General features: G+C 45.1%; 1 protein-coding gene across 1 annotated transcript; it reads left to right on the forward strand.

Annotated features, from left to right (window-relative positions):
- The first annotated feature begins 259 nt into the window (after positions 1-259).
- On the forward strand, positions 260-16,967 carry LOC101078092 (inactive phospholipase C-like protein 2). Its single transcript, XM_011609371.2, has 12 exons — positions 260-635; positions 6,864-6,965; positions 7,149-7,298; positions 7,397-7,557; positions 7,696-8,164; positions 8,268-9,491; positions 9,617-9,866; positions 9,937-10,223; positions 10,679-10,882; positions 11,596-11,671; positions 15,252-15,361; positions 16,040-16,967. The coding sequence occupies exons 1-12, from the start codon at positions 387-389 to the stop codon at positions 16,259-16,261; spliced, it is 3,504 nt and encodes a 1,167-aa protein (XP_011607673.2). The 5' UTR covers positions 260-386; the 3' UTR covers positions 16,262-16,967.
- Positions 16,968-17,648: the final 681 nt, after the last annotated feature.

Genomic DNA, 17,648 nt, shown 5'->3' on the forward strand with positions numbered 1-17,648 from the left:
TTCAAACAAGCCCATCAATGGAACCCCATTTCCTCACCCTTTCTTTCCATATGTTCCTTTAACGTCACATATAAAATGAGAAACAGCCATGTCCACCGGTGAGCAGATTTCAAGAAGATCTAAATTTAAAATAAAGAAAGAAATAAAAAATGTATAAGATTGAAGGTGTGTCACTCGGCTTCCTCCTCTCCTGTCACCAGAGAGAGAGAGAGAGAGAGAGAGAGCGAGAGAGAGAGAGGGGGGGGGGAGAGAAGTTTAGTTTCCTCTGCTCTGGCTCTTGACGCACGGTCGCCGCTCCTCAGACGATGGCGCGTCCTTGTCCGCGCACAGCGCTGCTGCGTTCAGGGCACAGACGTTTCCTACAGAACTGAGGTGAGAAGCCTCGCATGGCGACACCGTTCATGGCTGAGAAGAACAAGGTCGCCCCTCCGGTTGCTGGCAGCCGGAGAGCCGCGCCGGGAGGTGGAGGCACCAGCCTGGAGACGCACCGCGGAGAGCCGCTGTCAAACGGGAAATGCGCCGTGTCTGACACCGTGAGGAGGTTCCAGACCGACATCTGCGAATCGCCGACGTGGGAGAGTTCAGGATCGGATTCATCCGCCAAAACGATCCCTCGACGCAGCAGTCTGATCAAGGTGGGTAGGCCCCCCGTCACGGAGGCGGCGTGTGCGTAGAACGCATGCAAACTGTTGCTGAGGATGCTAAAGAGGGATCCTGGAGGTGTCATTGAAGTGAACATGTCGAAAGATACAGACAGCTCTGTTTTTAACCATCACTTCAGACATCACAGTCATTTCCTGGAGAGTTACCCACACAGCTTTCTTTTTCTGTCCATAAAAGGTGAACATTTATCCTGCGTGTCCTTTTCGAGCACACGCCACATGTATGCGCGCGCGCGCGCGAGTGCGTGTGTTAAACAGTAGAATGTGAGCAGACATCACAAATCCACAGTTAATCCAGTGTGACTCGACTTCCTGTATTTTTTTTCTTTTAAAGAATGTTAAGTCACCTTGTCTCACATGTCATCATTGAAGAAACAGATGTGAGGAACTATTCTGCAGCCAGGAGAACATTAGATGGGTTTAAGCCGGGTTTATCTTAAATCAGAAGAGTTTTTATCGCAGCCGCAAATGCTGACACAGTTGTGTTGAAGCCCCAAATGAATGACGCGTGATGTCACTTATGTGCTTCATCAGCTGTGGAGAGGGCAGGGAGGAAGTAATACGTGCAACCACAAACTGTCTTTGATTAGACTAAGAAATTGCATCCATTCTACTCATCTCAGCTCCAATTAGCACCACCGACACGGGGAGAAAGCAACCATTACGCTAATACCTTTAAAGCTCACTACGCCGGGTTTTGACCCCAAACACAGTCAAGGTATTGCAGGCAGACTAACCCCTAATTGATAAGTCATCATCTGGGTTTGTCCATCCGTGGTTCGAGGGTCTGATGGTGTGGGTGGTCTCACATTGATCCCTGGTCGCTGCCTGTTCTCAGGCTGCTGCTTGCAAACACAAGGCTGGACTGGAACATGTGGGCCTTGTGTGCAAAAGAGGAAGCCGCACCAGTTGGCCAATTTCCTCGCACAGGTCATGTTGCAATATTGCTATTAAGTCATGAGCAGTTGGTGAGGACACACCCCTCCCTCTTTGACTGGAAACACACACCAGTGTGTCTCACCTCGTCGCCTACGCACAGGCCTGCTTTCACTTCTTTACTGTTTAGTTTGCAGCCATCTGACAAGGCTTTAAAAACTCTGCTTTTTTGGGGAATCCTGGCATAAATTAAAGGGTCAGAAATGGTGTTCTGTGTTTATTTAGACTGAGTCGTTTTAGATGGAGCTGAAGATGAAGGCGCAGCTCAACGCAGCAGCGTCTGTCGCTTAACTTTGTGATTCCGCACAAAAGGATTCTGGTGGCTGGTAGGCAGATAAACAGGAAACATGACATTCCAGTCTGTCGTTCACAGGAGTCAGTGGACTTACTGTGTCCGGAGTGTGGACACGTGTTTTCAGACACCGGTGGGCTGCCCTGAAATGCGCTTCATCCGCACGTTTGTCACGCCGTCTGTTCTCTTTTTTTATCCTGTCCGGCAGAATGTGGACCGTTTAGCTGTGTTTCTGGTTCACCGTGTCCCACAGGAGATAACCATCTGGCGACTCCGGTTGTTGTCAGGATCTTCCATCTAGCAAAACCCAGCAAGGACATAACAAATAATCATATCCGCTTCTGAAATCTCTCACAACCCAAGCTGGAACCAAGAGTGAGGCACGGCACGGTGTGAGAATGAGTGCCTCGGGAATCCCTAAAAAGCTGTTTATTAATGAGGTCAAACAGAGCATTTGATATTATTCATGCGGGGTCATGAGGGGGCTCAGCCAACCTCTTCTAGCACATAAAACAAGAGGACCTGCCTTTAACTTTACGTGTAGCTTTTGTGCAGATTTATCGTCTCTGCGTGCGTCTCAACATCAACCAGAGATGTTAGCATGCGTGCAAGAGCGGAATCTCTCTCTGAGCACCTACTGCTCTTCAAATCCGCTGCTCTGATCACGGACAAGGGCTAAAAGTCTGTGTTACTGTGACCCCACAGGAAGGGTGTAAACGTTCAGAGGCTCCAGGATGTGCTACCACTTTCATCTACAGCTCACTGCATTCATAATGTACACAATCATGCGTATCATCGCAACGGTGTGTAAATAGACTCTCCTGACCCAAAGCCCCGACTGCTTCTTCTCCATTTTGGCAGCCGATGCTCTGACCACCGTCTCGAGTCGATCTTGTGCCTGTAACTTCGTTTTGGCGTGTCTGACCACATGCAGCCCTGCAGGCGTAAGAATGTGAGAAATGTCAGGTGCGAAAGAGCATCTGCCGCTCTGCTCGCCACAAGACAATGAGAATGAGTCTGAGTGTTCCAGTTCCTGCGAATGCTCACCACAGTTTCTACTGAAGCATTCTGGTAACTCAGAGACTTGCTGCTGGTCCTCGATGTGCTGTCATCCATCATTCAGCCCCTCGTGACACATACTGACATTGTTTTTGTAAGAAGCCTCCCTGAATATGAAGTAGTAGTTCATTTTCAGTAAATATTCAATCATTCACACACCGTTCACTCACACGCTGCTACCCAGGGGCAACTTAGAGTCAGTCAAGATAATGTGCAGGTTTTTAGGCTGTGGGAGGAAATTGGAGCACCTGGAGAAAACCCACACATCATGTAGATTCCACATAGAAAGGCCCCTGAGCCCAGACAACCAGGGCCTTGTTGCTATGACATTGCTAACCTCTGCACAGCTTAAAGCTGATGGAATCAGGTGGTACACAAAAATTAATCGACATCCAGAATCTGGAAAAATTCTACTCAATTCATCTTTTGGGTTGAATAAACACACATGCTAAATGTTGTCTGTGTTGCATAACATATTCATTCATATTCCCAGAAATCTTTTCTGGACTTTGGCTGAGATTGAAAGAGTTAAGTAAATATTAGAGGGATGTGCTTTAAGCCCACAGACAATTATTCTTATAACCAAACATCTCAAGACTGCCAATTATTAGCTCTGCTCTGCAGATGCAGTTGATTGTAGATTGACCAACTAGAGCTCTACAGTTATGAAACAGCTTTCAAGACTGTACAAATGATTGGAGATGCATTCCAGAGATCTGCTATTCATTTTAGCTTCGCTGGTGAGATAAGAAGCATATATACAGAAACTGCTAACTGCTGCTATTTTTCTCCAGTAAATCAGCCTTTAACTATGCTGCTGCTGCTACTGCTGGTGTTCTGCTCCAGGGTGAGAGTCACCACAATAAACTAAGTCATTCATCATCCTTCATCTGGGCATTTCCCAAACACAGAGGCTGAAAGGACAGCTACGTCCATCCATCAGTTTTCATTCCCCAGCTCTCCCTGCCCCCACACTGTTTATAATTGTCTCCAATTCTCCATCTGTCTTAATTAGTGGATCAAACACACACACCAGACCCACCCAGTGACCTACATCTTCATTTTTGACAACCACAAGATGTTGTAATTTGCTGTTGGGACCTGTTGTATCTGTGCAAACATGCAGGGGCCTTTCAAACATCGTCACATGCTCGCAAGCGGGGACGAACACAAGAGGCCACGCTTGTGCCTTTAGGCTACACTCAAAAAGTCTGAGTATGAGGCCCTAAAGTGAAACAGTCATGTGCCAAAAAGCTTCTTAAAGTGTGAGAATTAAACACGATCACACGTTTCTCAGTTCTCAGCTAAAAGTGTTACTAGTGCACAATTTTAGATTTGCAGGTCCATTATTATTTTTGTCCAATCTCTGTCCAATGTCTTATCTGTGCCAAAACATGGTTACAGTGATATCTGCCCCTACTGTCACTGTGTGAACGGCGGTTCTTTCTTTCCTTTCCTTTAGTTTATCTGTCTCTTTCTTTGTACTGATGAGAAGTCACAGGAAAGTTCTCTCTGCATGGCTGATCCACCACTTCCTGTTTTGAAGGCAGTGTGGTTTTCGATGTCACTGTGAGAACCCCTCCCCCTCACACCTCCCATTGCTGTGATGGAGACATAATAATGTAAAGTACAATTTTATCCGTGAGCTGTGGTCTGTTAATCTGTTAGCAGTTGTGCCCTCTTCATTTGCCCATTTGTCAATCAACTGAGCTTCAGGACGGCGGTGGTTTTGGTGGTTTGGGACTTGGCTGGGGAACCGGAGGGTCACCGGCTCAAGTCCACGCCATAAAATGCTGGTGAAAGTGAGCAGCAACATGGTAGAATGGCTACCTCCTGCTGCATACATGTGCTTAGCTAGTGCATATCACTTGAAAGTACAGATTAAATACAGAAGTCAAATTCCATCTAGGTATATGTGGCAAATAATGATAATATTACAAGTACTAAATATTTACATATCATAAAAGTAATTTCTGTGACCTCATGTTGTGACCACTTTATGAAAATAATTAAAATATCTTCTTTAGATACAACAGGTTACTCCTCAATGCTGCCTCCTCTTGACTTCATGAAGGCTAACTTAGAAGCTACAGTACCGCTAAATCAACTAAACTCAAGTGACAACTCCTTATCTAATTTAGGCAAGTTTTTGGTCCTATTGAAAACAAGATGATGGAGCTCTCATTTATCCATTGCTTGGAGTCCCTGTTAGCCTAACCTAGCCAAGCTTCTCCGAATGTGGGGGGGAAATGGCAGAAAATAACAAGCATGTGGTAACAATTGCTTGGTTTCTGTTTAGTGTTCATCTATTAATCGGGGTTGGTGTGCAACTGTATGGGGACCATGTTTTATTTTTTTTTGTGGCTTTTCACAAACTGGGTAATGTTAGCGCAGCTGTGGAGGAACCATTAGGGCTGATGTCGCACACAGAAGACATATAGATTGAGACCGCCATTAGCCTGCAGGGAAGCAAACGGAGAATGTGATTGATGGGTTGGTGCTGTCTGTGTTGCGCATCCCTCTGCATCACTGCTGACTTTCCTCTGAGTATGTTACTATTCAGGGCTAGTTCTTCATGCAAAGAGACACTTTATTAGCTCTTAATGTGCTCTTCCCCTACTGGCGAGGCAGAGTTCTTACTGTGACAGAAGAAAATAAAATCTCAATCACAAATTGCAGAGCTGTTCTTTTCCCTTTTATCTGGAGACATGAAGGAGAGGGCCTGTCTCTCCATCCACGCCCCTTCCACTCGTCTATCATGCCCCAAGGAACCTGCGGTATTTTTAGAGCAACACCTCCCTCCCTCGTTTTCTTTCCCCAAGATCTCAAAAGTCACCCCTGGAAACGCTTCTCCAATCATAATGAGGCAATCCTTTGAGGGTTTGTGATGGTTAGGTGCCCTCGCTGCTCTTAGAGAGCCTTTTCATCGCCTGTAAATGAGCCTTCACATGTTCATCCATATTGTTTAAATGAAACACACAAGGGTCTTTGTTTACCTCCTTCACATCACCAGAATTCTATCAAGGATTAGATCCTCAACTCTTTTATTAAAGAATCAAGTGTTCTTGAGGTTTTTACATGAATATGCTGAAAATCTGCCATTTGTTCAGGATAATCAGAATTTCCTGGTGAAAATGGAAATGTTGATCAGCCTAAAAATGGTCATTTGGAGTATTTGAGAGTGGTTATATGCAATAAAGGTTTGTTAATCATATCAGCTATAGGTTCTAACTTGTGTTCTAAAATATGTCTTTTTCTCAATTTTATTTTTTTGTTTTGACAATCGAAGCTTTAATTAGAGCTTATTTCCACGCCCCACATTGAGCATTTTGTTCGATGTGGAGACTTTGTTCTTTACCTGCAGGTAGGCTTCACGTTCATGCAATTATTGCATACCAACTTTAATGAAACTTAATTTGAAAACTAAATGATCCAAAAATGACATACATTAATCAATTTTTTTTTTTTAATTCAGTACTTAGAAATCCCCTCTAGGTGCCCTTTCTTTGAATTGGTTAGAGTCAGACCCTAATACATCCATAACTGAATAGCTGTGCTTTCATCTGTCAGCGTGAGGATCTGTGCAGGGGTGACATCGGATCATCAGTGCATCAGATGAATGAGCTGTTATGCTGAGCTGAGACAATCTGATTGGTGAGGCAGCATTAGAATGCTGCAGCACAGCACTGTTGTCTGGTCAGGTATGAGTAATGGGCTAAAGGCCAAGGGCACGCAGTGGCTTAGAGCATTAGCAAAGCAACAGGGACATTTATGTCGTGGACCACATAATCTGTGGTTATGTAATCTTATATGACATTTAATCCCTGAAGATACATTCCAGATGAGGAAAAAAATCTCTTAACTTGGCAGAGAATAGTTAATAAGAGCGCCTGTCTTTGACCTCTTGTCATCAGGATGGTTCGCGGGCCAGTCGGGACAGGAAGAAGACCGTGTCTTTCAGCAGCAGCCTGTCGGAGAAGAAGATCAGCAGTGCTGCAGACTGTATCTACACCATGGTGGGTCAGCAGCTACAATCTGACCTTTTAAATAAAATACACCTACATTAAATATTTACTGTACAATGCATGCATCAAGAGCTCCTGGTGGATTACAGACCACTGAGCCTGTCAAGCCCCCATCCCCCACGGAGCTTGTCAGGAGTGAGTCAGAACTCAGAGGCATGTCCATTTTGGTTTCAGGTGGAGGGAAGTGAGCTTAAGAAAATACGAACCAACTCTCGTGTTTACCAGCGTTACTACCTTCTGGACACAGGCCTCCAGGCTCTGTGTTGGGAACCGTCCAAGAAGGAGTCGGATAAAGCTCGGATCTCTCTCGATTCCATACGCGAGGTCAGTGTTGCAAGATAAAGCCAAGACAAGAAAATGTGTGTGTATATATATTCCCTTCTATCTTTGGTTCTTTGGTCTTCTCTGGTCTCATATTCTAGGTACGGACAGGACGTAACACGGAAACCTTCCGCACTAGCGGAGTTTATGAGCAGATTTCAGAGGACTGTGCCTTCTCCATAATCTACGGAGAGATGTATGAAAGCTTGGACCTGGTGGCCAACTCTGCTGAGGTAGCAAATATTTGGGTGACTGGCTTGAGGTATGAAACAACTTTTATGTGTTGTGGTTCAATTATTGCTGACACACAGGTTAAACAATGCTGGAAGTTTGGTTTGTGTTTGACAGAAGCAAAAAGTTCAAGGCATTGCCTCTTATTCTTTTTGCTAATCTTCTCCAGGTACCTGATGCAGTATGGAAAACATGCCCTTGACATGCTTGCTAGCAGTCAGGACAGCCTTCGCCTCATCTGGCTGGAGCAGATGTTCTCTTCTGCCGTTGATCCCAATGGAAAGGAAGATGCAGAGGAAGGAATTTCTCTGCAGGCAGCCATTGGGCTGATACAGAGCGTGAACCCGGGTGTGAGCGGCAGCAAAGTGGAGCAAAGGTTTAAAGAGCTTCAAAGGGTTCGAGACAGGATGTGCAGCCTTACTCTGGACAATGGCGCTGAGGACAAGGAACACAAGGAAAACAAGAGGCTTATTGGGAAACGAGAACAAGTCATCAAGCAGGAGTTCATCGAGGTCTTCCATGACTTTTGCACGCGTCCAGAGATTTACTTTCTGTTGGTGCAGTTCTCCAGCAACAAGGAGTTCCTGGACACCAAGGACTTGATGAGGTTCCTTGAGGCCGAGCAGGGCATGACTGTGGTGGGTATTAAAACATTAGCCCACAAAAATCGTAAGGCAAAAGTTGAGTCGCAGATATTTCCTACCTTTGTTTCTGAATCCCTTGTCTTGCTATGTCGTCCAGGTGAATGAGGAGACCAGCCTGAAGCTCATCCAGGCCCACGAGCCATCAGAAGAGGGTCGGCAGCAAGGGTACCTGTCACTGGATGGCTTCACCAGCTACCTCACCTCACCAGAATGCCGCCTCTTTGACAGGGAACACGATGCTGTGTGCCAGGACATGTCTCAGCCTTTGTCTCACTACTACATCTGTTCCTCCCACAACACCTACCTCATTGAGGACCAGATACGAGGCCCGTCTGACATTTCTGGCTATATACGTGCCCTCAAAATGGGCTGTCGATGTGTTGAAGTGGATGTTTGGGACGGGTCTGACGGTGAGCCGGTGGTGTGTACTGGACACACCCTCTCCCCGCCTCTGGCTTTCTATTCTGTGTTGGAAGCGATTGAAAAATGTGCGTTTGTTGCATCAGACTACCCTTTAATCTTATGCATAGAGAACCACTGTTCACATCAACAACAGGCGGTGATGTACCAACATCTCACAAGAATACTTGGGGACAAATTATACACTGAGCCCCCCAATCAGGACGACTCCTACCTACCAACCCCTCATGCACTCAGACATCGGATACTACTAAAGGCTCAAAAGTTGGTCCCAGGTACAGATGACGAGGACGGGGAGGTAAGCGAGGAGGATGAGGGGGCAGAAATGGGTCAGAAGTTGAAAGCATCTAACAGTGGATCAGCAACACCTGGAGGAAACGAGAAAGATGTGGTACTGAAAAGTACCTCTCCTACAGCTGTGATCGCGTCCAATCCTCTTCATCTTCATCAGAACCGTTTCCAGCTCTTGAAGGAGCTCTCTGATCTTGTAACTCTGTGTCGTTCAGTCCGCTTCATCGACTTCTCCACATCGTCTAAAAGTCAGAAAACTTGGGAATTGTGCTCCTTTCACGAGACTCTGGCTTTACGTCTGGCTACCGAGAGCCCAGGAGATTTTGTCAATCACAACAAGCATTTCCTGTCCCGGGTTTACCCCAGCCCCATGCGCATCGACTCGAGCAACATGAACCCTCAGGATCTGTGGAAGTGTGGATGCCAGATTGTATCTATGAATTTTCAGACAGCAGGATTGATGATGGACCTGAACACGGCCTGGTTTCGCCAAAATGGGAACTGTGGGTACGTTCTGCGACCGGCCATCATGCGACAGGAGGTGTCTTATTTCAGCGCCGACACCAGAGACACGGTACCCGGTGTCTCTCCACAGCTGCTCCATGTAAAGGTGAGATAGCTTTATGTCTGACCGCAGAATGCATTCAAAGTTTATCATGAAAGGTTAAAGTCCAGCAAGTAGGACTATCTCAACTTATATTGATTATTCTCTAACAATCCTCGATCCAATCCCAGGTAATAAGCGGTCAGAACCTGCCAAAGCCAAGGGGTTCGGGTGCAAAGGGGGATGTAGTGGACCCCTACGTGTATGTGGAAATACACGGTATTCCAGTTGACTGCACAGAGCGCCGCACTCGGACAGTGACCCAGAACGGGGACAACCCCATCTTTGACGAGAGCTTTGAGTTTCAGATCAATTTGCCTGAGCTCGCCATGGTCCGCTTTGTAGTTCTGGACGACGACTTCATTGGAGATGAGTTCATTGGTCAGTACCAGGAAAGTCACTGAAATTGTACTAAATTCACATTCCTGAGATATGTTTTTTCCCACCACAGGACAGTATACCATCCCTCTGGAATGTATTCAACCAGGCTATCGGCACATACCCCTCCAATCTCTGACTGGAGAAGAACTTCCCCACGCCAGACTCTTTGTTCATGTGGCACTGACCAACCGCAGAGGTGGGGGAAAACCTCATAAAAGGGGACTCTCGGTACGGAAGGCCCGCAGGGGACGGGACTACACAGCTCTGAGGGACTTAGGCATCCGGGCTGTGGATGATGTTTTCAAGATGGCCGCCCCCCTGCTGAGAGAAGCCACTGACCTGAAGGAAAACATGCAGGTTGGGGAACCAGTGACATTTTTATATTTTTGAGTTGCATAATGAACAAATCATCAAAATGAATCAGTTCATTTAAGGTTTAAAAAACATGATCATCTCAAAATAATTTGGTTCATTCCTGTTCGTTTTCTGTGGAGAATAAAGAAATTGTTCTTTCTCAGACTTCTTCACATTTGCATCTATAAAAAGATGATCAAACCTTTTTGAGACTGTTATTAATTTAGTCTGTGGGTGCATGTTGGTTCAATTTGTGCCTTGACTGTGACAGAAAATAACTGCAGGGGCAAATGAATGCAAAAAACAAAACAAAACATGGAGCTTTCTGGCCCCAGTATGAAGTGAGCATGAAAAAAGGAAATGTCAGTACCTCTCGTATTAGACATTTTCTGTCTTCCATCAGGGTCAAAGTACAAATTAAAGTGTGATGTATTTCCTTTTTTTCCTCTTCTCTTCAGAATGCAGTGGCAGTCTTCAGGGAGCTATGTGGGGTGTCAGCAGTGTCTAACCTCATGCAGTGTGTTCTTGCTCTGGGCTCCAGGGTGTCCGCACCTGACGGGACACCTTTATTACTGTTTGAGCTGCGGGACCACTACCCCACCCTGGAGCCACAGGGGCCGTTACCAGAAGTCCTACGACGTGTCATCTCAACCTATGAAACTGTAAGAAGGGCTCAGAGCTGACTATCGCTACGACTTTATGCATCTTCTCCACATGTAGTGGGTAGGGGGTCGCATCAAAGCCAAGAATACCTCGAAATCATCTGGCTTATCTGCAGATTCTGACATCACACATCTTTCTGTCTACCCTTGCTGTTTTTGCCCTCCGTGTCTGGTTGATTGTGGCGGGCCATCATAAGTGGTTTCATTAAAGCTGTGGTCCAACGCTCGATGCAGCGGTAGCTCGGCCTGACCTGTTTAAGTGGTGCCGTAGTAAACAACATTGCACCACTTTTTCTAGATCCGTCTAGATAGATGGAAAAAAAAGGCAGGTCTGTTCTAACCAATGTACTGTAGTTAATCTGATATTTGTCAAACTGCATATTGCGTTACCTCTGAGAGGTCGTTTCCCAGCAGGGTTTTTGAAACGAGGTGCAGAACTAATGAAGCAAGCAACTTTTGCTATTGTAATAAGTGTGCGTGCGTGTGCGCGCGTGTGTGGACGTTGTGGCTATTGCTTCAACAGTGTTGTCACATCAGTTTCTGCAGGTGTTCCATTTCCAACGTTTTAACGGCCACTAACCTATACACAATATAGGTTTTACTGCTTCTGATTCTTCTCCCATTGGATTTACATGGAAGCGGGACGGTGAAATGACGCAACATGCACATCTGCATGTTTATTTCACACCTAATAGATGTCTTCCTGTTTGCAGATGGTGCAGGCCTGCAGAGCAGTGACGGAGCTTTCTGACGGAATCAACAACAGGCTACAGCATATACAAGCCATGGGTGTGTAGGCGTTTGTGTATTTGCCCATCTCAGTCCTCATAAGAGAAGCTGCTCTATGAAGCGTGTTGTCATGTGTGAACAACAACACGGCTATGGCCACGCTCCTGTTGCATTAATGAAAACTCCCACGCACACTTCAGCTGTGCAACTTTGCAGTGGCTGCTATTGTAATTTATATAACCCCTTTAAGTGGGTGGGTATTTTATTCATGGCTGCCTGACATAAACTAACAGACAGCAACAGAGAGACATTTGTGCTCATGTAGCAGAATACACAATGGAACCCTCAAAGCAACTCTAAACATATAGTGAATTTTAGCATCTGCGTTATTATCCCTCATAACTCATTACATACTATCAATCATCCGTCTGTTTCTGCATGTTTTAAAGGTCCACATATATCAGGCTGAAAAACTGAAATGTATATTATACAAGAGTGAGGCCCCGCCAGCCATCATCCATCAGTCTGGTGTGACCTGCGCTTAATTTCTGAAATCTCAGCCCTAGGTTTGTTTACTGCAGCAGAGCCCCTCGGATTATGGGATATAAGTCACACAGACTGCAACACTGACGACCCTGGAAACACATCAGAGTGCACACACACGCACACGACCATCCTCACGTCGGCCACGGTCACGCGTGAGATGCCCATTGACGGTTCACATCAAGCCGATAGCACCTCAGAGGGATCAGAGTTACGGACATACATTATGTATACGACTTCAGGGAGAAATTCTGATTAACCTGGAGTGATAAATTGAGCAGAATAGGCTGTTTTAACAGTGGCCGAAGTTGTGAAAGCGGGACTGTTTGACAGAGATGGATGTTGTTTGCATGTTATCCAGTGAACTCCATGAAAGGTTGACAGAGCTGCGTTCAATCTTCAGTTAATCCATGACACCTCCATGGCATTAGCTGCTAGGAGTCTGTCTGATATTTAGCTAAAGATATTATTTCTTCCATGTACGCGCCACATAAACAAGGTACGATGGGAACGAGCGATTAGTTAAGCCTTTGGTGTTGATCCAGCGTGATCATCTGATAAGGAGATACCGAAGAGTCTGTCATTTTGATCCTAGGAACAAAGATTTTTCTGTCTGTGCAAAGAATAAAGATAGCAGTCAGGTGATACAAGCTGGAGGACACATTCCTAGTGTGCTAGGACCGGGTGGGCAGCCAGAAAGCAGAAAATGTTCAGTCACGAGGAGCCGTAGGACGACCCCTGGCAGACAAAGATGTCTTGAAGTAAGGATGAACTAAAAAAGTACCAGCGATAATTCGCTGCAGAGAACTGTGAAAGCACACAAGCTTTAGTGTTGTGGTGTGCGGGAAAGTAAGAGGCAAAATTATCCAAACTGAGCATAATTACTTCAAGGGCCGCAATAATGGGCTCTCAGTTGTTTTATATTTGCCCTGACTTTTGGTTATCTGCCCCCTTTTCGCTTTATTAACAAAGCAAAACAACCCCAGTGACATCAGATTATTTACAGCATACAGACGTCTGCAGCAATCATTGAACAACTGGTACAAGAGGGAACCATGAAAGAATCGTATCACCATAGATAATCTTCACCTACAATGCTATTTGTCGCAGCAGCTTGACCTTCTTGAGGTCTTGCAGCCATGTTTAGTCCCATACTTGGGATTAGAAAGCAGCCTGGATTGTCAAATGAAGGCTGTATTGTAGTTTTGTGCAGCCTGACCGTGCAATAACCTCGGCTGAGCAGCTGGTCCTCCTCCAGGGACATGACATGAATAAGCACTATAGATTTTACACTTCATGACATCCATATAAACATATAGGCCTCAGTAATTCCTGTGGTATCAGCCTGGAAGACGGTGCCTCCTTATCACCATTGTTCGTGGTTCACACAGAGGACAGGAAGTCGGGGTTTTGTGCAGCGCCCTGGGTGGTTTTATCCACAAGGATCGCCGAGTTACTGTGTGTACTCAGGCCTCAGATTTAAGCACTTAAAGGGCTCATGTTATTAAAACCTACAAGCATAGTGGAACTGCAGTGAAGATGGTCGACGTGTTAATGGAAACATGTCCAAATCCCAGTTTCTGGCATTGCTTTTGTTGCTAACTATGAGGAGCGATTCCAAAACAACTTTTCTCCAGTATTGTCTCCAGCAGAAAGTGCATCTGCGTGTAGCAATTAATCAAATTAATTCATGAAATTAAGTGGAAAATCAATTCACTTTGTGGGAACTCATACATCTGCAAGTATTTAGAAATACTTTCCCCTGCTGGTTATTGTGGCATTTGGGAAATATTAGACAAGCATTGTTCGGCGGCAGCTTTGAAAAGGTCCGCATTGCGGTATTTAGTAATAAATTGCACTTTTCAAAACAATACAGCGGTAACAGAGGAACAAAATGCCCACAGTAGACAAATAAGTAAAGTATAAATGTTACTATGCGTTCAATAATCAACCAAATTTTGCTAACGCCTGCTCACATAGTTGTGTGTGTATATATATATACACTGTATATATATGTATATATATATATTTGAAGATGGCAGCAGAAGACTCAGGACAGGGCTTTGGCTTGTGTTTCAACACCGATGGAACAGATGGAAACGGGAAAGGGATTTACACCTCACAGTGTGAATTAGGGCCCCAAGGATAGGTGGAGATGGCACAAGGTTCAGAAAGAGGCTGTTGGCAGTGGGGGAGAGTCGACTGTGTCACTGCTCATTGCTCATAAGACAGTGGCCCAGTATTACTGAGGGAAAAATTCCCCGTCCACCGGCTCTGCTTGAATTCACAGGGAAATAGATGCTAACACTTCATGGGCACGTAGGCTTTGGGTTGCCTAGCAACAGCGCAGTAAAGGTTATTACTCAGGCAACTTGTGTAGGTGCATGTGCGAGACTCTGGAGCAGGGAGCTGGGTGTGTGTGTGTGTGTGTGTGTGTGTGTGTGTGTGTGTGTGTGTGTGTGTGTGTGTGTGTGACCATGGTTACAGACATTCACAGAGAGGGATTATGCATGGAGAACAGGTAAATTATGCTCACATCCAATCTACTCCTCTCATTGTGTGTGTACTCCACAGTTGTGTGTGTTTATCTCCTCAGTGGCTCATAGTGATGAATGCCTCATGTTAACCCACTTCCGGGTTTCCATGGTAACAGGAGGACATTGGCCCAGGGTGGTCAGTCAAAGACAGACACGGGCACACAGCTCGTCACACACGGCGGCCTGACCTGTGTGACATAGCTGTCCTCGCTCCCTAAGACTTTATCCAATTTCCATAATTTCTTGGCTCTTTTTTTTTTTTTTTAAACTCTGTTTGCCATCTTCAAAATCAAGATTCTCCACAATCAGGTGGGAAATGGTCAAATCCCCAAGGACTAAAATCTGTAGAACATTATCTGACCCCTCTAAAAAGTGGTGATCCTTCCAGTTAGCATGTTAGCGCTGTCTGACATTTAGCTTTTAATGCTGCTCATCAGCACGTGAAAGGTTCTGTTATTACCTGCGTTCAGGTAACGCTGTCAGTTTCCTGATCGATCTTTGACTTCTTTTGAAGTTTAAACGGTGTCCTCTCATCTGCCTGTCTGCTTTTGCATCTGCAGCCATGGAATTTCATGAAAAGCTGCAGAGTCTGGCGGCGAAGGAGGGGCTGAAAGGTCGCAAGGTGACCCGGGCACTGGAGAGTTTCAGCTGGAACATCACCATCCTTAAGGTCTCACACACAACACACACACACACACACACACACACACACACACACACACACACACACACACACACACACACACACACACACACACACACACACACACACACACACACACACACACACACGGCAATTAGAACATTTTTTGCCTTCAGCTATTTGTTCATCTAAATTTGCTCCGTTAACATTTATTCTTCAGCTTTTATTCCCCAACACAATTTCTGGGTTTTGGCTGATAAACAGGCAACTTTACAGCGCGACACTGCACATCCAGCTCCAAGTTGTGCATCACTTTTCACGCCTCACTTCTTTTTGTCACACCCATGGCGTTCTCTTCTCATACAGAAGCAGTGACGGTACTATAAAAGGGCCCCACTCGGGTGCGTATGCACCTGTGAAACACCCCAACATCAACTCTGAACCCTTTTTGCAGAATTAAATCACACGTTCCAGCCAAGAACCTAAAAATAACCTCTGAAAACAAGAGCTGAGCGTATCGTAACTCCTCTTAATGGAAATGCATAAAATTCTGCAGTTCTTATTGCCGCATTTAGAAACCATGAAAACAATCGGTATTGCTAAGAAAATAAAAACTTTAGGGAAGCAAAAGAGTAAAGACAGAAAATAAGTCAACCTGTTTTAGTCATTTTGTGGCACATCCAATTTCCCCATTTCCTGTTTCAGGGCCAGGCGGACCTGCTGCAACACACCAAAGCTGAAGTCCAGGAGAACATGAAGCAGATCCACGACGCCGCTCTGACCGGAAACCTCACCAAGGAGGGCGTCGGGGTGAGGAGGGTCCACTCCCTCCCCCGGCGAGCTCAGGACGACAAACCCTTCGCAAAGCGAGCAAACGACCAACAAGTGAAAGAAGATGCCAGCAAACCACCACCGCAGCTCCACTAAATGGGCGTCTTCAGAAGGACGGGACTCAGAGAGATGAATGTAGTGAGGTTTAAAGCCAAGGCTCAGTCCGTACTGTATCCAACTGTAAATACAAAAGTCTAATAACTGCTCCTTATGTGGAATATGCCTGGAACGCCCTTTTAAACCCTCAAAGCACTGCCGGTTCCACATCTAAGCAGCTTTTGCTTGACAAAGATACTGTTAACTGAGGTTTTCACGTCCACGCTGAAAGCTTTTATTGTTGTTTTTAAATAATAATAAAGAAACAGATATCTGTGTATGTCAAAAGTCTGTCTGTCTTGACCATTTCAGCCTGTTTTTTGTACATCCCTGTTCTCAACTCAACACCTTTAACTGACCCTTTATACTGCCAAGAATTCTGCCACTTCAGTGTCTGTGAGTTGTCTCTTCTACAGTATGCTTTTATTTTGGTGTATCACTCCTAAAGATCAACTCCGTACGTGGAAACATTTGCCTCCCGAGCAACAGTTTCTGTTAAGTTCAAAGTGCTTTATTTGTGTGCTGAACACTGTACAGTATTTTAATAAGTAATTCTATCCTTTTGCTGTAAAGTATATTTTATATAAGTTATTAATCTTCAGTGATAACATTCCTGATTCATGTTTTAGGTGCAGTAGATGACATGTTCACCTCTGAAAGATATTCCAGTTCAAGTTCTAATAAAGTAGTTTTTAATTGGACTGAATGGCGTGTGACATTGTGACACTTTTTATTATGATCCTCATTATTATTATTATTATTATTTCTTCATACAGATTTAAATTGTTAAGAGCCTAAATTCAATAAGAATTGTTTGTTTCCATACTTGCAGGTTGGTCGCTGGTTGGTTGGTCACAAAAATGTTTTAGGGTGAAGAAACCAAATCAAGTTTAAACAAGCCAAAACAACCTCATAATAATGGAAGATAACTTACTCATCAGGTGTAAAGCTTGAAGACAAAAGCTGCAATCTTTCCTCCTTAATCACCTTTCTCTCATAACCCACACTAAACTGTTGACTCTTGATGGGAAATATGACAGCAAGTTTGGATTGTGAACCCATTAACGTTGGCTTTTATAAGACGCTGCCTCCCCCAGGTCTTCCTAATTGGGCGCCGCTGCTCATTACTGAGCATGCGCACACGGTATCATCCAGTGAACAGGAAGGTGAGGTCTAAAATCACAGTGAAGAAAAGTGCAGGGGTCAATGTAACAAATAAAAAAGGTATTTAGAACAACGACAACACCACTACCCAGCAACATTTGTTAGTTGATGAGAAAATGTATCTTAGATCTAATTTATGGTCGCGTCGCGCAGTGAGCCGCAGCGACCTCTAGTGTCAAATCTGAGGTTTAACAACCCGAGTAAAATAGTCCTGTTTGACATA

The sequence above is a fragment of the Takifugu rubripes genome, chromosome 12, assembly GCF_901000725.2.
Source record: "Takifugu rubripes chromosome 12, fTakRub1.2, whole genome shotgun sequence".
Classification (NCBI taxonomy): Eukaryota; Metazoa; Chordata; class Actinopteri; order Tetraodontiformes; family Tetraodontidae; genus Takifugu; species Takifugu rubripes.